The sequence below is a fragment of the Hydra viridissima genome, unplaced genomic scaffold (assembly GCF_058129835.1).
Source record: "Hydra viridissima isolate aposymbiotic clone 2 unplaced genomic scaffold, HvirCarnegie_v1 scaffold_5, whole genome shotgun sequence".
NCBI classification, from domain to species: domain Eukaryota; kingdom Metazoa; phylum Cnidaria; class Hydrozoa; order Anthoathecata; family Hydridae; genus Hydra; species Hydra viridissima.
Genome location: NW_028324304.1, coordinates 19,443,423 through 19,465,716, shown reverse-complemented (window position 1 = coordinate 19,465,716; position 22,294 = coordinate 19,443,423). Strand labels below are relative to the sequence as shown.

Genomic DNA, 22,294 nt, shown 5'->3' with positions numbered 1-22,294 from the left:
AAATAACAAACACTAAACATCAGCTAAATTACAACCACATAATAACCATACGAAGGCAATGCAAATTTCACGAAGACTTTCAAAATGGAGCTCGATTGCTTTAATCTTCTTGATTATTATCGTTAAATTCAAGGATTCGTTTATCAATTTACTTCGTATCTTAAAACTTTGGCTTGTTTAAATTCGGAATTCCTAACTTTTTTACGCAATCATTTTTCTCCTGTGTTTCGTTCAGATTTGCTGTTTAAAGCTAAACAGAATATTTGAATATTTAAAGCACGTGTTCAATATACAATAAGGCTGTTCTCGTAGACCGATTATTGAATCAATGAAAGCTCCCAGTGCCTATGGAAGTTTTGGTGCGTCTCAGGAAATCAACCATTCATATTAACAGGCATAAAAAACTCAGACTTTAAAACTTTGGCTTCTTTAAATATCTGAAACACTAAAAAGTTGTTGTCAGAGAAAAAGTGGTTTCTTTTGTTTTTCTGATCTTTTATCCTCCGTTCTCCTCGTCACGTCTCTTTATACCAGTGGGTAGTACATGATATATATATATATATATATATATATATATATATATATATATATATATATATATATATATATATATATATATATATATATATATATCAATGATATATCACTGATGTGATAAAACATAGGCCGGTGTTAAAATGGTTTTTTTCTATTTCTGATGTGATGTATAAGAAGTTTTAGAGGTTTTTTGTACAAATGTAAATAGTTACAAGCAAATTTCCTATACGTCACATACATTTAAATCGGTTTGTTAAAAGATAAAGTTGAAAGTGAAAACAAACACAATAAGAAGGCAAATTAAGAGTAAAAATCTAAATTTTGACCTAAATCATGTTTATAATTTTTTTTTCATGTTTATAAATTTTTCATGTTTATATACTTTCCTGTAAAATGCTGATGAAATTTTAAAATCTGGAAAGTTCTTTTGATTCGCGCTAATTTTTTTTTCATTCTCTTTACATATAATACTAGTTTCAAATTTCTTTAACTTTTTAATGTTCGATCCGAATTGTCCTGTCCTTTACCGTCTACCGTCACTACGCATCAACAGATTGTGCAGAAAATCAAGTAAAATTATTTTGTATCCCCTCCCCAGTTCCCTAGAGTGGTTTCCGCGACAACGCACAGTGAAGCGAAATGGTCAAAAAGCGGCCAAAACTCAAAATTTTGGAGAGAAATAAACGTTTTTATTAAATTATTGTTCCAATTCTCTCACTAGGATAGTAGACACGAGAGAACCAAAATTATATATTTTTCTTATCATTTGATATTTTTTCTAAAAAGTTGTAAAAAAAACTAATGAAAATGGTGTATTAAAAAAACTCCACTTACGGCCACTTTTTGAGCTTTTTGCTTCATAGTGCAACGTTATGATTGACAACCTGGTTCAGATCCTTATCTACTGGTAACGAACTGGACATACAGTTATTACCAAATTGGAAATGACTTTAAGTTGCGTTAACCTAGTTATAGCTGATGTTTTGACAATTGAATTCAGGTCAATGAGTCACTTTGTTTGAATCCAGGTCATTGAGTCACTTTGTTTGAATCCAGGTCATTGAGTCACTTTGTTTGAATCCAGGTCAGTGAGTCACTTTGTTTGAATCCAGGTCAATGAGTCACTTTGTTTGAATCCAGGTCAATGAGTCACTTTGTTTGAATCCAGGTCAGTGAGTCACTTTGTTTGAAACCAGGTCAATGAGTCACTTTGTTTGAATCCAGGTCAGTGAGTCACTTTGTTTGAATCCAGGTCAGTGAGTCACTTTGTTTTTAAACAAAACGTTTTTACATTTTGATCGAAACCTGGGCTTTATTTAAAAGAAGCTTTACAAAAAATAGATATTACATATTTATAAATATTTATTAATGAAGGTTTACTTATTAAAGAAAGTTAACAATTAAAGCATCAAATAACTGAAACTAATAATCTAAAGTTAGGTGCATTAAATGTTTAGAGAAATATTTAATAAATATTTTCATGCAAAAAACCTTAAAACACCCAAATAGATGAACACATTTTCGATTACTAAAACTTGAAGTGTGTTTCGATTTTAAACTTTTTTTTGGTATTTTTGAAATTTTTTTGAAAATTTTTCGATTTCGAAGTTAGGTTTCGATCACTAAAACATGAAGATGTGTGCCGATGATAAACCGTAGTTATAAATCAATTTAATGCCATAGCTACAACATTTTGCCAATTTTCATACGTAATAATAAGAAATCAATTCAAAAACCCTCCAGATTTCAAGCGGAAAGTTGAGATGAAACTCGGATGAAAAACGGATTGACTTTTCGGACTAATCTTCTAAGTTATGTTTACCGTGGGAACGGACCATCAACCGTCCCTCATCCTCAAAGTTAAAGATCTTCTACTCGCTTGATGAATAACAATATACATGTATCTGTTAGTTACGTTTCTTTTTTGCTTAGAATTCGGTATGGGGCCTTTGAAAACGTTTTCCCTCTTACAACGAGCCATAGATTGCCTTAGCCGCCAGCAACTAATATCGAATTTCAACAAATATTTTTTAAACATATTTTTGTTGGTTATTTTGTGTTAAAACGCTTTGTTTGCTATAATTATATTTAATTTGTTTGCTATAATTATATTTAATTTGTTTGCTATAATTGTATTTAATTTGTTTGCTATAATTATATTTAATTTGTTTGCTATAATTATATTTAATTTGTTTACTATAATTATATTTAATTTGTTTACTATAATTACGTTTAATTTGTTTGCCATAATTATATTTAATTTGCTTTCTATAAATATATTTAATTTGTTTGCTATAATTATATTTAATTTGTTTACTATAACTATATTTAATTTGTTTGCTATAATTATATTTAATTTGTTTGCTATAATTACATTTAATGATTCTTTCAATGCCATTAAATTTTGAATGAAAGTTTCACCATAGTTTTTATTTTTATAGACATTTGCGACAGTTGTATATAATGTTACAATTGTTAAAAAGAAACCAAAAAGCTGTGTATAAATTAGAACTTCTTTCTCGTCCTCTACCACGTTGAACTCTTCATAGTATAAAACTAGGGATGTAACATGCAGTAATAAAATAAAACGTCATATTTAAAAGTAATTTTTCTAAATGAACCTTGAACCAAAATCATTCCTCCATATATTATATCAGATTTGTTGTCATCAAAAAAAAACCAGAAGTCCTTTAACAACAATTGTCAAAGGATTTAAAAGCATTCTTATATACCATCGCCATTAACTTAAAAGCTTAAATAAAAATTGTCACGAAGACGCGGTTTACGTCTTTGACATAAACGATACCTTTTTCATATTGATTTAAGAAAATGCTGCAAGCTAAAAACTATTTCTTAAAAAAAAAAATGATTTAAAATATAATTTCATGAACTGATGCATTTCAGTAATCCAAAAAATATCCAAAAAAATCCAAATAAAAGAATCTACAAAAGTATATACTTACTACGATTGGCTTTCGCGCTAAACAGAAAGGACCGAAAAAATGACATATAATCCAATATATTTTGGTAAGAACAAACATATTGAGGACAAACATATTTATCAGCAAATAAATGAGAATACAATATAGATAGGTTAAGAAAACGGATATCTCAAAATAACTAATGCACAAAAGTTAAAAAAATGACAAAAGTTATAAACCAGGCTCTTGAATGATTGGTTCCTTAAAGACAAAATAAATGATGCGAGCAATTAAGCAGCTAATGTCTGTCATTTAGTCTTACTTATTAGGTTTAATAACTGGATATTCTAAAGACTTTCAATTATCTTTGTACAAATCTATCTACTCATTCATTATCCATTAAAAAATGATTTGATACATTTGTTGCCTGCTGCTTGCTAATAACGTTGTCTGGAAATCTATTTAAAACATATCCAAATGAGCATGAAAAAACCAGGCGATTCTGGTTTCAACGAGACATTTTCTTTAAAAGCTCAGGTTCTTATCCCCCATTTCTTTCAACCTTACAAGCTAGCAAAACGCTTCATTCGCTAACATTCTCCTACAAATGCAAGAGTTTACACACGTTCACGGATTACACACGTTATTCTCCACAAAACTCGGCACAGGATTTTTGACATCAATTAAAGTTCTTTTAAAGGGTTTACTATTTAACACATGACGTGTTTAAAGTGCTAAAAGTAAAATTTGGTCCATCATAACTTTTCATCACGTCATCATGAAGAAAAAATCTATTGCATATTATTTCCCCTAATATTATTGTCAGTATGATTTTACACGAACTTTAGTTTGTGTGTGTGTGTGTGTGTGTGTGTGTGTGTGTGTGTGTGTGTGTGTGTGTGTGTGTGTGTGTGTGTGTGTGTGTGTGTGTGTGTGTGTGTGTGTGTGTGTGTGTGTGTTGTATTGCTTTATGCCTCTTTTTAAATTTTTGCCAGTTCATTTTTTGTCATTCAGTTCATTTTTTATCATTTAGAAAAAAACTTTCATTAATTGATAATGAGTTCTTCTGAGTCTTCAGAAGGCATTTTTCATTTTAAAAGTTCATATAAATATTGTCCGACACTAAGTTTAATTGTTACCTTTTTAAGCAGAAAACCTAAAGTATTTTTTTTTTTTTTTTTTTTTTGATTTTTATTGTGAGGAGGAAAAAGGAAAGAAGCTGTAAGCATAATCTTTAACTTTTACTTGAGTCAAGCATTTAACGCTTAACTACAGAAGAAAAGTACGAGACGAATCTACTCATTCGTTATCGAAATAGCAGGTGGGCATAGGTAAATTTGCATGAAAAATTAAACAGTCGCAACTTTAAAGATTAAAACTGTTTTCGTAATAACGACTCAGTTGTAATTTCACTGATACAATGATGATAGTTCAATTAAGTAAGCGATAGTCCTTTAGTTAAGATAAGCGTTAATCAAAAGATAACTTGTAAAATCTCTTTAAGAGAGCATGACTCAGAGGTCGAAAAAAAAATCACTAAACGTAGTTGAAAATAAAATTCGTTTTTTACGCTAGAACAGCTCTTAATTTAAGAAACACCTGCGTACATATGTTAAAAGAAGGGTTTAAAGAAAAAAGATTGAAAAAAAAAAAAGGGTTGAAAGAAAAAAAGAGTTGAAAAAAAGGGTGGAGAAAAATCATGCAGAAATTTTTTAAGAATTTTTTGGAGGTTTTTAAAAAGAGAGTTTTTCGAAGGAGAGAAAAGAGATTTTGGAAGAAAATTTAAAGAAAGAGAAGCAAAGGGATAATTTTAAAGAAAAAGGTAAGACTTTTAAAATAAGAATAGTTCTAATTTTGACAGACATTTCGGCCATGACGTGGTAAGAGAATATTTTTTGAATAATATTTGATTGCAAATTATTATCTGTAATGGTGATATTAAAAGAATATACTAGAGTTAATTATTTTAGAGTATTTATTCATTAAAAAGATAAAGACATTTAGTAAGTACCATCATCATTTATATTTCGGTTGAGGAATTCTTATATCATATCTTATATCGTTATTGTTTGAATTAGGGTCATTGATGCTTTGATATTTGATTTTTTTTTTTCATAATAAATTCGACATCTAAGCGACGATCATAACGACATTATTTGTGAGTTGGTGGCGTTGCTTCATAGCCAAGAAAGATAGTTAACTATCTTGCATATTAGAATCAGATTTTGTTAAAACTCAAAAACAGTTTTGTGTTTAGTAGAAGTAATTTAGTAGAAGTAAAGTAGTAGAAGTAATTATAATGACTATAACAGAGTTATTGATATTCTCCGACAAAGTTTATGTAGTGTTGATATTTTCCGACATATCTTATGTAGACTTGATATTCTCCGACAAAGTTTATGTAGACTTGATAAGTCTGTGAGGAGTAAACATAAATTTAATGAAGTATAAAAAGTTTTCATATTTTGCTAGAATTTTTTCATCACTGGAAATTTAGTTATGAAAAGTTTACTGTTGTTTGAAATTCCAATGAATAACTGTTGGATATTCATAAGTAATTATTGTATATTTATAGGAAAAAAGTAACAAAGTAGATCAGTAATCTGGAAAACCATCCAATGATAGATTTCTTACCTTCGAGCTTTAAAAAATGTTTCTGGATCAGCAAAACGTTCTGCAGCTTGCTCATAAAAAAAAGATCAAGCAATTTTTTTTATATATGAATTTTCTTGTCCTTCTTTGTATAAGTAATCTTCTCAAAAATCTTCTCAAATGCGAAATTTTAAGTTTAGTCAAAACGATGACATTTAAAATTATTTTTCTTTTTTCTTAGGAGCTATTTTTATTTCACCCCGTGTTCAGTTGCAACAAAATAAAAATGAAGTGTACATTTCGTATTTACGTCCAACGTTTGGACGTAAATAAGAAAATGTTTTTTGTTAAACAACAGTGCAAGTTCCAACTTGAAATATCTCATAAGAAATTAAATATGTGGAGATACGTTGTAATATGCAATTAAAAGAGAATGTTATAGGGAGTTTTCCTGTGATTGAAACTGTGCACTTTTAAACATTTTCAAAATGAGAGAACTTTCAGTTTTTAAGTAGATTTTTCATTTAAACACTTTAATTCATCTCCAGCAAAAATATTCAGATTTTTTTCAACAGATGGTTTTACCTCACAATTCAGCAAGTTTAAAAGATTTGAGTCGACATTTTTTACGGTGAACTTCTTGAAATGATAATAATAAGCGTCTGCGTATCGTTTCGTTTCCATATCGTTATCATTCCGATATGATATTGGAAAAAAAGTGTTACCGGAATGATTACCACAAAACATCGTTAAAAAATATTTTAACCGGTTTTGTAGTTTAAATCTCGGTATATACCGGAACTCTCGTCAATCCGATGACACTTTTTTCCAATATCAAACCGGAATGATGACAATAGGGAAATAAAACGATGCGCAGACGCTTAGATAATAAACGATCGATTGTTGACGACTGATGATGCCATGCTTACGGACTTTCCCGAATTTTGTGAAAAAACATAAAATCACGAAATGAGGGAATATAAAAAGGACAATTTTATTATTATTTTTATGTTTAAAGAGAACAAAAAACGAGACTTTATATTCCGACAAAACTCTTGCTTGAAAAATTAAGATGGTAACAAAATTATGAAGAAATATTTACTAAATATAAGTAAAAACGGAAGCTTTTAAAAGATTAATAATATTAATACAAAAAATACAGAAACTATAAAAAATTTTATAAAAGAAAAGTATATTAAAAAAAAAAAATGTTATAAATATATTAAATTTTATATAATGTATCTATATTTATATCTAAAATTATTTAAAATCATTGTTTAAAAATTTACAAACTATTTTACAACAACAGCAACAAAAATAGGACACAATCAAATAATGCGAATTAAAGAGAGCGTTTCCAATATTTAAACTATTTCTAATTCTTACATCAGAAAAAAAGGGAGAAACGTTTCGAAAATCAAATGATTTAAAGCAGCAAGCAACAAAAAACGTTTGGTTTAAAGCGAAATAAAGCATCTTTACTTCATAAGTTTTATGAGCGTTGGAAAACCTAACGGCTTAATTTCTCCAAAAACATTTCAAGGTTGAAAACTGGATACTCAACACAAACAGCCAGCACATAAGCACACCCAAATGAAATTGTGGTCATTGAGACAAATAGATATGCCTGTAAAAAAAGAAAAAAGAAAAAGATCAGTTCATGTCTATTTATCTACAATTTATTTATCTATGTTTACCTTTTTACACCTAGGTACATGTTGGTAGTTTGAAAAAAAAAAAAAAAAAAAAAAAAAAAAAATGCACGCAATTATCTGTTTACATAATTGAGGATCGTCATATCCACAGCAACTTGAGATGAAGCAAAAAATAAGTTGATAACCATCGGATGAATAAGATATACAGCGTAAGATAGGCGCCCAAGTGGAATAAATGCACGCCAACTCATTAAATCATTTACGAGACCTAATACAAAAAACAAATGGATATAAATAAAAACAAAAAATATTACATAAACAACCTTCAATGACCATTTAAGGAAAAAAAAACAAAAAAACATACCACCAAATCCCGAATGGCAAGCAAAAATGACCCATGAAACAGCGATGGCCCATACACATCGAAACGAAATACCGTAAGTATATACTTCCGCATGATTCCACAGATGATCAGTGACCGTATATGGTCCATAAATAACCGACACTCCAGTTACAACGGCACAAAACCATCCCATAATATTGAAAGCCTAAAATTACAAACATAACAATAAAAAATCTCAAAATGATGTTATGATCTGGTTTTGTTTTTAAAGATGGTAGAATTTATTATTTCAGAGCCAAAGTTTAGATTTAGTTTATTATCAGCACCGCTTAGTTAATTAAGCTCAAACTATATGGCTAATTCTGCAGATAAGACAAAATTATACTTATTTAAAAAATTTATCATCTTTTGCTTGTATTTTTTTTTATAGAAGCTGAGCCTCCAACTTCTTTCCTAATTTCATCACATGAAAACCGCTTTGCGAATTTCTCAAATAATTATTCTTAATAATTTACCCAACAGCTAACAATTAGTGGAAAGGTCTGTATAGCTTGTATCAAAGACATCAAAAAATGTTTATGGTCAACTTAAGATACACTTTACTTAAATCCAGAGCAAGGCAGAAAAAAGCATAAAATGCACCCAAAATTAACTTTTCCTAAAAAAAATGTGGGTTTATAAAGTTTTATTTGTTTCTTTTTTTTTTTTGTTGCATATATTAAATAATGGTAAAAGATTTCTACCCCCCTCTAATAAAATTGCACCCCATATTAAAGAAATAAAAAATTTGTCATAATTTTCTTTTTTCAATGTGAAATTTCAGTTGGGATTTGGAAGTGGTGGAGTAGTAGTTTTAGTAGTGATACTTATGGATAACATTGCATAAATATTGAAAATGTGAGAAAAATTGATAATATAAAAAAGGGTAAACAATATGCTTAAAACTTTAAAATCATTTTCAAAAGTTACCCATACTCCTTCAATCAGCTTAAAAAATCCAGGATAGTCTTATGTTCATACATAGAAAACAAACAAAACAAAGAAGCCAATAAAAACTTAATATACAACTTTTAAATTTGGACTTCTCTGTTTATATTACAACAAGCAAAAGTTAAATATACTGATTAAATTTAAAAAAAAATAGTTATATGGTAGGGTAAAAGCACCCAAAATTAATAATGAGAAAATAAGGTTGAATCTCCTTAAAATAACCTTAGCAAAGGTCTCCAGAGTGTACCGATAGCTATTTATTTTCAAACTAATGTAATTCAGTACAATATCTTTTATCTTGAGCATAGAAAAACTTAGCAAAAAAATTTTTCGAGGTTTATTTGTATAATGAAACATTTAAATCTCTTGTTATAAATCATCTTTGTGTACAACAATATGAATGCTATTATTGCTGTAAGGTCAGTTACATTTGTTTGAAGTCTTGTAGCTAAAGTCCAAAATAAATATACATATTTACTTTGCGGGTAATTAGTAATCATTTATACAAAAAATTTGTAAAATTTTAAAATTTTGATAACAAAAATTGCAGAAAAGATGTACTCAAATCTTAATTGCTGACAAAATACAATCTTATTGTAAAAAATATTTCACAGCACCATTTTTTGACTTTTTGATACCCATACACCCTGATTTTACCCTATTTATATTTATGATTTTACTCTATTTACATAGGATAAAAGACAGACAAGAAGGGGTTTAAGCTTTAAGGAAAATTTACCTATTCATTTCGAAGAGGTTTTAGCATTGAAAAAAAAGGTAAAAACTTCAAATTTAAAGAATCTTTTTAAGTTATTAACAGTTATTAAAAAAAAAACTCACATATCTGAATCTTCCTTTAAGTGTATATTTATTAAAAAAAAACTCACGTATTTGAATCTTCCTTCAAGTGTATATTTATTAGCCAATATGTAGCCAAGAATAAGCCCGATCAAATAAGGTGAATATCGTGCATAAAACTTCATGTAAATGTTTGACATATAGCTCATTATACTTCTAAACACATTTTATAAAGATTTTATTCAAAAAAAAATGATAAGAAATAAATACAATATGACAAATTCAAAAAAATAAGATGGATGCATCCATTATAATTTGTAAGTTCAATTTTGTTTGCTCCAGCATTGATTTTTTCCATGCAACATATGGCCATTGAAGACAGTGGTTATTAGTGTTAAAACCATTGATAACAGGTACAGCTATAGAAAGGTTTTATGTTCCTAGAGCCATCATATAAATAACTAAACCACATTGATTTAAAACAAATGGAAAGAAACATCTCCAACTAAGAAGTGAAATTAATTAAATAAGATAACAATTAAATTTGTTTGGTTTGAAGCTGATTTCCTATTTATTAACATGAAGTTAATTATTTTTATGAAAGTAAAAATTTTAAATATTTTTAAGTAAAAAGAGTTTTCTTTTTTTAATAAAGCAGAAAATATTTCAACAAAACATATCTAAAATCTTTTTGTAAAACATGGTTTCCAAACAACACACACATTTATATGGTTTTATTTTATAAATGGATACATACATGATGCATAATTAAATAATGAATGAATAAAATGTATGGATGGGTACATAAACTATACACAACAGTACAAAATGTGATCAAACAGAGGTTAAGACTATTTCAACAACAAAAATGGTAAAAAAGATTTTTTCCTGGAAAGAATAGATATAAAAATGTTTTAAATAACACTTAAAAAAAAAAAACATTTTTATCACTATTTTTACAATTAACACTAACATCTTGGACACATTGAAGAAACAATATTCTTACTGATTTTCCAGATCATTACTTGCTCCTTGAAATATTAAAGGAGATGCATCAAAGTGATCCATTAAAATACCATTTGTTACAAAGCAAACAATTATTAGCAAACCATTGATGACTAGTGTTCCAATTAGCTTAAATCTAAAACATTAAAAGATTAATAGAAGTTAACATTAAAACATTGATAAAAATAACAATTATAGGATATTAATAAAAACTAGCACAAAGCTTTTGCTTAATTCAACACAGCAAATACCTAACCTGTGCATAAACCAAAGGATGATTGGACTTAAAACATAAAACTGCATGTCATTTGCTAAATACCAACTATGGCCAGCACACTGCAAAAACAAGCAAGTAGAGTTATAGAACTTAATAACTAATATCAAATAATTTTTATATATTTAGTGTCACATGGATTTTAACACCCTCACTTCTGCTTCTCTAAAACACACTTTCAAAAGGAAAAAAAATAAAAACAAACTGAAGGCAATTATCAAAACCTTTTGAAGTATTAAATAAATTATGATGAAATTTAACAAAAAAACTATGCCAAAATTTAAAAACAAAAATATTGAAGTAACTGTTTTAAAATGCTTAAAGAAACAGAACTGTACTGTGCATGACTCAAAATTTGTAAAAAATGGTTGCAATTTTTGTCATTAAATTATAGCATTGTAATACTTTATAAAAAATTTCTTAGTAAAAAAGTAAAGATGCAAATGCTGCTTATTAAGTAAGTGCACAATAATGTTTAGTATTTTTTGTACGTTTTTACTAAACCCATTTTATGCAAGATACTATCATGGACTGCTTTACTACACCAATTTACTTTATTAAGTTATTTTAAATCTTAGAGGCTGTTTGTAAGAGGGCTTTATCTTAAATTATAGAGGCTGTTTATAAGAGGCCTATATGTTAAATTATAGAGGCTGTTTCTATAGGGTCTAATCATAAGTAATAATTAGTTAATTTATTGCAATGCAATATAAAAATAGTTGTAAATACATCCGAATATATCATGGTTGAAGAAAGGAGAGTTTTCAAGATAAAAAAACTGATAAGAAAACTTGTTAATGGTTTCAAAATTAATTCAGGTTTTTCACTTCCAGAATATGCAAAAAGAGTTGGATTTTCTTATAGCTTTGTTGCAAAAGTTTGAAATAAACATGGTCTTCATTCTTTCAAATCACAAAAAAAAACCAATCTTTTTTGAAACTTCAGAAAAGAGTTCAAGAAATCACTGAAGAAAGTTGTACAACAATCTTATTTCTAAAAATTAATCTAATATTGAAAATCATAAAACTTACATCAAATAAAACTATCAAAAAAGAACTCCTGAGACTGTCTTTTACATTGTCTTTTATAGATGAAAATTAGATAAATTTAAATACCCAAAACATTGGCATCAAACTATCATGATAAACTGGTTATGGAATGGTAAGAACAAAACGATGTGAACAATATCCCTTAAATGGCTCATCCTCCAAACTGCCCAGAATTAAGTGTTATTAAAGAGTACTGGGCAACCACTTAATGAAAAATGAGAAAGACAAAAAACATTTGTAGAAACATTAAAGATTTGCAATTTTCATGGAAAAAAAAAAATCAAATAGTCAAAACTGTAAATCCCCGCGCAAGTTTTTGTGGACCAGCAAACCAAAAGTTTAAAACTTTTTTATTAGATGCCTACTGGAATAAATATTCTTGAAATATTTTACCTTCATATATTAATGCATTAGAATTATTACTTAACTTTAAATTAAAATTGATGAATACTTTATTTTGAGCAGCTTTTCTAGTTTCTTATTTGATTCATTTACAGTTTATTATGGTTACTACATATACAGTGTGTCCAGAAGGTTTATACAAGGGTAATTTTTTAATGATATTGGTCTAGCTTTTTGATGGTAAAACTTTCAAGGCAAAAGATTTTTAATTTATTAAATAGAGTAGAAGTTCCTCTATTTATTTGCACCTTTTTTGTGCATGTGCGACTCTTCCCTCTCTTCTATTGATAATCAATTACTGATTTTTTTACCTGTGAATAAGTAGCCATTAGGTTTAAACCCAATGGCTATATAGTTATGATTTATCTAATCTATCCAACTTTCTCCAAAATGATAATCTTTGTTGTTAATTATATTACACACCACCAAAAAAATTTCATAAAGTATTATAAAACTTTTGATTAAATTAACACGAAATTAAAACAAGAAAGACAAAAAAAAGAAAAAAAAAGCCACATCATACAGATTATCTAGAAAGTTTATAGAGCATATTTTTTATGATGCCAATCTAATTTTTGTTAATAAATTTGTCAAAGTAAAAGATTTGTTTAAAATCACTTTTTTAATAATTAGAGTAAATAAAATCCTCTATTCGATGACACCTTTTTTTGGTGCATACTATGACACTTTCCTCTCTTCTATTATCAATCAATATTTTACCTAGGAATAAATGAATGTTAAAAGTTTAAAGGAATTTTGTCATTTTTGATTCATTTAATCAATCTGAATTCTGTTTCCTCTAAAAATAATAATATTTGTTATTTATCAATTATAATACCCTACCAAAAGAATTTTTTGGCCAACATAAAAAATTTTCCCTTCTATAAACTTTCTGGACATACCATACATAAAGAAGGTGCAAATACTAACCTTCATTTTCTTAAGGAAGTATTATCAATGAAAGATAAAGCTTTTTTTTTAAAATAAATTTTGACAAAACTTTTTAAAAAAATATTCTAGGTTTACCCCCTTCCTGCTCTTTCCCACCCTCTCTGTATATATTAACATTCAAGTTTACAGAAAAGTTAAGACCCAAAGTTCAAAAAAAAGTTACCATATCTGCTTGAACTGGATAAAAATTATTAATATAAAGAAGATTTGTCCACCAGTACTTTTCACAAGATTTTATTTGATGGGACTTTGATGCTTGTGTATACCAAAATGGACCGCTTGATATAACAGGAAACACATACGCGAAGAAGAAAATCATGTAAGCGTATGAAGGAGTCAATCTAAAAAGACAAAATTTGTTCATTTGAACAGCGTTTTACTCTCTTTATTGAATATTTTGTAAAACTGTTTAATACTAACAAACAGTTCAAATACTTAAACGAAAAATTAAAAAAAGAAATATTGTATGCTAAAAATGAAGCATAAGAATATCTGAAGTGGTTTACTAACTTCAACACTTTTTTCATTATGAGTATTTAATATTTAAAAAAAGAAACAATGCAATTGGCTTTTATATAATATTTCAAATATTTGAATTGAGTATAAAATTTTCTTTTCTAATAAATAAGCTCAAAACAACTGCTTTCATTTTTTAACTTTTATTTGCATTTTATTTAATTTTCATTAAAAATAACCCAGAATTTATTTATGCAACACTCACACTTCTCTGTAATACTCATAAAAATTCAGTTGAAATGCAATTATTATTAAAATACTGGATGATTGTAAAGAATACAAACCTCACATATCTATGTACATAATAGCGCAAAAGGGGAAGATTTCCTGTTTTATTGTATCGCTTCATACTCAGATATGCTACCAATAAACCGCTAAAAAAAGACAGAAAAAAAATTATCAACTGATGTTTTATGGTCAAATCTAATGCTTCATTATATAAGAAAGCTATCAGAGCATTAACCTCATAAGAAAGAAAGTATCAACAGAAAGAGTTGCATTGAGTACACCTTGCATTGTAAATCTTTTTTCCCAAGATGCCACTGTTAACAGATTATCTATAAAAAAAAAAAAATAATAAGAAAAAGAAATTTTTATAAATATGTAAAATCGTATGGGAATTTGTAAATAAAATTCAAAATCAACAATTTATCTTATAAAATTCATTCAATCAATATTTTAAAGATGGAGATTTAATAAATAAATATTAGCTATGATTAAAAGATTAAAGATTAAGAGATAAAAGAAAAAGACTAAAGTTGAAGATTAATTCTAGTTAAAATTAATTATGAAGATTATGATTAAAGATAATTATGATTAAAATTAATTATGAAGATTATGATTAAAGATAATTACAATTAAAATTAATTATGAAGATTATGATTAAAGAAAATAACAATTAAAATTAATTATGAAGATTATGATTAAAGATAATTGCGATTAAAATCAATTATAAAGATCATGATTAAAGAAAATAACAATTAAAATTAATTATGAAGATTATGATTAAAGATGAATACGATTAAAACTAATTATGAAAATTAACCATGATTAAAGATTAAACGATTAAAGGTGAAGAGATAAAAAGATGAATGATGAGCGGACAGCTTAATATCTTAAACTAAATGAAAATGTTTTTGTAGGACAGACAAAATCATTATAGTTCTTTTTTTTTAATGTTTTTAAAATTAATTTTACTAATTTTATTTTTATTTGTTTTTTACATTTTTACTTTCAATTTAAAACTCAAGATTAAAAAAGTTAAACATTGAAAAAAATTGGAAAAATATTAAAAGTATAAAAGATTTTTATTTATTACAAAATTAAGAATTAAGAGAAATATTACAAAAAAACAGAAAAATGTTGGATGATGTAGAAGCAGAAATATTTAGCACAATATTTGGTACTGGAAGAGAGTCTTTTGAGTAATTTGAATTAAAACATTTCTTAAAATAACAATGTTTTTACAATTATTAAGCAATTCTTATATTACCAACCAAATGTGCCGAGATCAAATACCAGTATGTGCCCAAGAACTACCCACATTATAGACAAAACTCGTATTCCGCTTATTGATGTTATAGCTCCATCAGGAGAATCTGTATTAAAGAGCGTTTTAGTGTTTTTTAGTAGTGAGAAGCAGATCAGGAACTCTGAAAGCATTCCACCTAAATAAAATATATAGGAAAACACTTTTATAGAATATGCAGAACATATTTTATAAATACGATATTATGCTAATAGTTTACTAACACACATGTAACTTTTGAGAACAAATAACACAATTAATTGCTCATTCAAATTCTACATCTTAACAATTCTAAAATTCAAATAGCATAGATATTAAAACTATACCTTTATTTTCAGTTTTAACAAGGTGCATTGTTATTTCATTTTTTTTCTCATCATAACCTTTGTTGATACTTTCTTCTTCAATATGCAAGATATATTTATGTGTACTATGCTTTTGCATGAAATCATAAACCATTTCTGCCAAAGTTCCCAAAAAGCATAATGCTAGCAGTATGGATGTAATAACACTAAAAATTCAAGATGAATATGAAATTTAGAATCCATAAGTAAATCTTACAATCCTAGAGCTATTACTTCTATTACACTATTACAACTCTGCTATCACAACTAAGTAAATTATCATGCATTTTTAATATGTTATGGAAATATCTACAGTTCTTTTAAAAACAAAAAATAATTTAAAAAAAAATGCATTTATTAGGCATTTTACAAGGTTAACTTTAATAGTTTAAATAAAACAACCAAAATTCTAATTGAAACTAAACTTCTCCATAAAAAAAAAGTTGGCCTGTGCTAATTCACCAGACACCTTTTGCTATATTTGTGGGCAATTTACATTGTCAGGGCAGCGAAAGAAAATCACTCCAGAAATCTTGAAATCCTGTGTGCAAAATTTATGATGAACATGATAAACTTTCAGTGCTGTTTTTTCAGTGCAGAAAAACACTGAAGAAGAAGCTCTAATCCAGCTTTATTAGGGCTTATAGAACTGAAATCTTTATAAAAGTTTTCTTCAAGATTCTTAAATATTGTTGTCATACAATACGATCACATTTTCTTGATCTCAATATATGACAAACAACTATCAGAGGATATTAAACAACTATTTGTTTGAAGAATGTTGCAACTTGAATGTTGCAACTTGAATGATGCAACTGATAAAACATTACTTTTATTTATCAAAAAAAAAAAAAATTCCAAAAAATTTTTTGAAAAGAAAACAAGCAAACAAAGGATGAGCTTCACTTAAGGGAAAAATTTCATGATCCCTTCACATAGGATAATGAATGGACTTTCACTTTCTGTGTGTACAAGGTGTTTATAATGTCACACCAAACCTTGAGATTAGGACAACAAATAGAGACATCAGCTTTTAAACAAGCTAAGGTGTTTATGTAACAGAATACAAAAAAACCTTGTCCAATTATAATAATTGATTGCTCAATTGCAATATTTTTTTTTAACTTGAAAGTTTCGCAAACTTTACAAAGGAGGAGGATGCTAAATAGATTTATCATAATGTTTTTTCAAACCACAGTTATGCTTTGAAGCTACTTATGCTGGCTGGAAATACTTTGGTTATAACTGAAATAGGTTGGAGATTTCGAGAAAATTTTGAAGAATACAGAAATAGAAAATCTCAATAATACAATATACAAAGTAGAAAACACAATTGGTCACATTGAATTTCTTCGTAACATAATCTTTAAATCTTTAACTTCAAAACTTGAAATATTTAAATAAAGTGTGGTTTTTTTTAACTTCTACTAAAACTCAGGTATAAAAGTCAAAATATAAATAAACAATGTAAACAATATAAAACAATATAAAAGTTACAATATAAAAATCAGTAAACAATGTAAAAGTCTGAACAAATTTTAAATCTTAATTTTTTTTACAATTAAGACAGCCTTAAATCTTAGTCTAATGGAAGTGAAGAAAAAAACTATACTTACATCATAACTATAGTTCCACTAGGAATGTTAAGTGTTTTCTCAGAACAAAAGGCATCATCTCCATTGGTCATTATAGAAACAGGATTTCTTTGAATTGTAAACAAATGTTTATTGCCAATCTTTGTTACTAATAAAATAAATTTGTAGTTTGCTTATAATTCAAAATTTTTATCAATACAAAAGAAAATCTGTAAGCAATACAATTAGTAAAATAGAAAATGCCATTAGCTCTAGAAAATATTCGAATTTTACAAAAAAAAAAAAAATAGTAAATGAATGAAAGAATTAGGAGAATACTGAACTATGAAGGAAGAGAACTGTATTTTAACATTGTTAAAACATTGGTTGCTACATTACAAAAAATGTCAACTTGGCTCACGGACATTTATGTAATTTAATTTTTTTTAGGCTCAATGCTTGTTTAAGCAAAAAAATGTTATGAAAGTAGACAGCCAGGTGTGTGCAAATGCCACTTTAATGTAAAACTAATTGTGGTTTTTCAAGTTTGAAAATTGAAGAAACAATTTGAAAAAAAGGTGAAGGTAAAAAGTTAAAACCGTTATTCAGAGTAAAAAAAAAAAAAAGCTGATTTTGATGATAGAAATATATATAAGATATAAAAGGGCAGCACATTACATCTTGCAGGGGAATGATGCTGTAAACAGGTTCAGTGAGAGACATTAATCTATTTTGAATTTTTTGTTAAATACACTTTCTTTTACAGCAGCAAGATCTTTCATTCTGAAAAGTTGCTAAACTGCTATAAATGGTGAAAGGTTTTGTTGATATGTTTTGATCACTTTCTAAACACTCTCAGGTGGAGGGTTTAGGTTAAAGGTAAAGGTACCTGGGATTTTTTTGGCAGAAATATTAGAAAGACATACTCAAATAACCCTAGCCAAAAATTAAAATTGTATCCGCTCCTAAATGGAAATTTCACTTTTTTTTTTTTGTTTTTTTTTTTTAATAATAAGTTGTTATGTACCGAAACTTTGCTGTCTTTGGCACTACAGATAGCCTAATAAATTTTTAAAATATAATGAGATTACATTTATTTTTTAGAATTATATGTTATATAAGTAAACATATATATATATTAAATTTTAAAATGTGTGGAACAAACAATGTATATCCCTACAAAATACAGCTCAAATTGCTTTAAAATATCTAGTAAAGAAGCATATAGATAAAGGTTTTGATGTTAATGTGAACTCCTTTCCTACTGGAATTTTCGAAATGCAAAACTGCAATATTTAAGAAAGAGGTATTTATCTTTTTATGTCATTTTTAATTTGTCACTTTTTGTAAAAATATTTTTTATTTCTTAAATGCAAGATAAAAATATTTTTTACAGAAAGGGAAAAATGTTAAAATGCAGAAATCTCCTGGAAAAGAGGAAGAGTTACTATTTCAATGCTTGGGAGAATACAGGTGGTGTCTGAATTATGTCAATGCCCAATCTGTAGTCTGGCAAAAGACACAAGAAGTTACATTGAGATGAACTTAAGGGAGTACATTGACCCAATCTTGCCACAGGAAAAAAAAAGCAGTCCAAATTCAAGCTCTCATACACTATCAATATTTGGAACATCACTAAATATACACCTTGGAAAAAGTATCTCTCCAAAAAAGATTACTTTAGACACAGTATTTAATATTATAAAAAAAACAATCTGCCTGAATGTGTTATTAAAACTATGTTGACTGAAATAAGAAAAGATGTTGGTCAATCAGGAGTTGAAACCAATGTGGAGATTGGTGTGAATAGAAATTCCCATTCACTAAATCAGTTTTATTGCATTCAGCAGTTGACATTTCAGCAAGGTGCTAATCATACAGAGGTTAAAAAAGATGTAGTATATGTTGAAGATATACCTATGCTTGTTGATGAAATATGCAAACAAAGAGATATTGTTCTCCAAAAATCAATTGTGAGGATTGGTACTGACAGCGGCCAATGGTCAATTAAAGTTGTTATGAGTCTTTTTCAATCAGAAAAACTTGAAGATCAATTAAGGAAACAAAAGGACTCTAGTGTAAACAAAATTATTTTATCGTCCGACATGTTTTTACACATGTTTTTATTGGCAATCGTCCGCCATGTTGAAGAAAGCAGCTATCAAGAATAAACATTTTGAAAAAAACAGAATTAAAAATCTTGGGGGACTTTAAATACCAAAGCCCCCAAGATTTTTAAAAGGGAGGGGGCTGAAGACCCCTAAGTTCTGCTTGTTCTGCAAGGCCTATATTTATACATTGTCATTATCATTTTAAATTGTAAGATTACTCCTGCTACAAAGGGTCTATTTAAGCTATCTGTAGCACCATAGACAACAAGGTTATGACGTTAAAAATATTATCAATATTAAAAATAAAAAAATCATTCCATTCTTAATTAAGGAGCGACAACGATTTTAATTTTTGTTTAGCGTTAATCTACTATATCCACCTGATAGTTCTATGAAGAAAAAATCCAGCTACCTTCACCTTCAACCTAAACCCCTTATCTGGGAGCAGCGTAAAACATAAGGTGCTTGCTGTAAATGTAATTGACTTTCTTTCTTTTGTGGTTCTTATAACAAAACTTTAACATAAATTTTATGTTTTTTTTCTTATGCTTGGCTCTAATATTTAATTTTTGTTGTGATCCAACCAGTTGGTAAAAAATAAACAACCAGAATAAAACAAATTAGTGGAACTACTATAATTAGTGGAACTATCATTAAGTAAACATAAGCCTAACATTAAAACGTTTAAAAGATATTTTGGGATATTGAAATTTTAAAACATCAAACAGGCAACAAACAGAATAATAGAAATTTCCTTAAAAACCAACTTACTATTTGATAAAACTGTCAAAATCATAGTTATGTCTTTTGCTTCACAAATGTCTGGAACACATAAACCAAGATTGATTGCCTAAAGAAGGAAAAGATATTAAATAGATCTGTTAAACGCACTGTTAAAACAGCATAACTTAATGCTGAATTTGCAGAAAATAGCCTCAATGTTTATAAACAGCAATCTAATATGTTCACAGTTGCTCTAATATGGTCAGATATAACCTCAAATATTCAAATCCATATTAAGAGTTTTAAATAAAATGATATATCTTTTCTGCATCAATTTTAACATCTAATAAAGTATTTTTTAGCATAATCAAGCACATACATACATTACATAGTAAGTTTAAGCTTTATAAAGTTTCACTTAATGATTGTCAGTGATTTTAAGATAAATTTCTCTAGATACTTAATGTTCAATGTAAAAGATATACAAAGCGATAAAATATTTTTAAAAAGATCAGGAGAATTACTTTGAAAACTCTTTGTTGTTTAAGCATGAAAATTTTTTTAATAAAAATTTTGAAAAACTTTTATAAATGTTGCAAATTTTTGACAAATCTTCTAGTGCAAAACACTGGGTAATATCCAATAAACTAATTTCTGAACTTACTGGTGCAAATGAGTTTGATAGTCCTTCTACAAATATATTATTCATGGTGCAAAATCTTGAATTTTTTTGAGACAAACATTCTGATGAGCTTCCCATCCAGTTAAACCCTCCAAAAGCTATGCCAGCCTGAGGTTTTCCATCAGCATCAATATCTATTATGCAAGAGATAATACAATGCTTTAAAAAACAACAAACATATTAACAACAAAATTAACAAGGCGGCAATTTAAAATTAAAGTGTAATTCCTATTATTTGGAAATAGCTATAATATTTTCATAATCATTTAAGGTTTTTAAAAAATTTTTTTTTAAAAAAAAGCAGAAATCTCTGGGTGCAAATAAGTTTTAGTTCTGATAATTTCTGTAATAGGTTTAACATTAAATAAAGAAGAAATTGTTAAGTATAACAGCTACAAAGTCTTTTATTATAATTATTGCAACAATTGATCTTTTAAAATAACATCAAAGAAAACAGTGAATTTATATATATATATATATATATATATATATATATATATATATATATATATATATATATATATATGTATATATATAAAGAAGTTAAATAACAAATTTGCTGCGTTAAAATTATGTAACTTACATGCTCCAATTTCATTTCTATTTAATTTTGTAAAAGCAAGTATGCAAGCATTTGTAAAATTTTCTGATACTAAACTGTTTATCTTATTTATTGTTGAACCATCAAACTTTAAAAGGTCTCTGATCGTTTTGAAAACATCGATTCTACTAAAGATATCTGTTGAATTAGCAGGATTTGGTAGTAAGCAGCTTGAGCTGGGCAAAGCTATTAAAAACAAATATACATTTATGTTCCACATTTCGATATAGAAGCTGAGCAGATTGTATATTCTTGTATTTTGGTATGCTGCTCAAATAAGACAATTTAGCTTTAAGAATTATTTCACCATTTGTTTGAGAATAGATGGACTTTACACTCTCGTATCATTGACTTATCACATGATTGACTTTTATGACCATTTTTTGCCGAAAGACGAAACTCATGGGAATCAAAATCTGTTTTATTTCGAGATGGGCCGATTCCGACTCCGATTCTCCATATTCCAACGATTCTCAAGAAATCGTAAGAATCGCGATTCTCTACCTTTTTTAACGATTCCGATTCTTTCGAAAATGACTTTTTAATGACTTCACTTGTGCCCATAATTATGAAAGTGGTCTAAGTCAAAATTAAAAAAAAAAAATTAATCACTTATTTCACATGACATGATTTTAAACTAAATATATTCAATGTAATTTTTACGATATCGTCAAAAATGAATCTTTTAAAAAGTAGTT

At 27.5% G+C, this 22,294-nt stretch overlaps 1 protein-coding gene and 1 pseudogene across 1 annotated transcript; one reads left to right on the top strand and one right to left on the bottom strand.

Annotated features, from left to right (window-relative positions):
* Window positions 1-7,392: 7,392 nt before the first annotated feature.
* LOC149889223 (O-acyltransferase like protein-like) lies at window positions 7,393-22,003 on the bottom strand. Its single transcript, XM_090087932.1, has 15 exons — window positions 21,579-22,003; window positions 20,978-21,129; window positions 20,362-20,440; window positions 17,522-17,648; window positions 15,888-16,072; window positions 15,530-15,700; window positions 14,497-14,590; window positions 14,318-14,407; window positions 13,681-13,858; window positions 11,098-11,177; window positions 10,843-10,977; window positions 9,926-10,052; window positions 8,070-8,253; window positions 7,831-7,973; window positions 7,393-7,677 (listed from the first exon to the last, which is right to left on the bottom strand). The coding sequence occupies exons 1-15, from the start codon at window positions 21,814-21,816 to the stop codon at window positions 7,561-7,563; spliced, it is 2,100 nt and encodes a 699-aa protein (XP_089944058.1). The 5' UTR covers window positions 21,817-22,003; the 3' UTR covers window positions 7,393-7,560.
* LOC149889224 (uncharacterized) lies at window positions 18,847-19,650 on the top strand (annotated as a pseudogene).
* Window positions 22,004-22,294: the final 291 nt, after the last annotated feature.

What these genes read in the sequence shown, in the direction of transcription:
- LOC149889223 (XM_090087932.1), bottom strand. Translation starts at nt 21,816, where the DNA reads ATGTGGAACATAAATGTATATTTGTTTTTAATAGCTTTGCCCAGCTCA. An exon ending in ATCCTTTGGTTTATGCACAG is followed by an intron (nt 10,978 to 11,097) that starts GTTAGGTATTTG and finishes TTAATGTTTTAG; the next exon opens with ATTTAAGCTAATTGGAACAC. An exon ending in AGTAATGATCTGGAAAATCA is followed by an intron (nt 10,053 to 10,842) that starts GTAAGAATATTG and finishes AAATGTGTTTAG; the next exon opens with AAGTATAATGAGCTATATGT.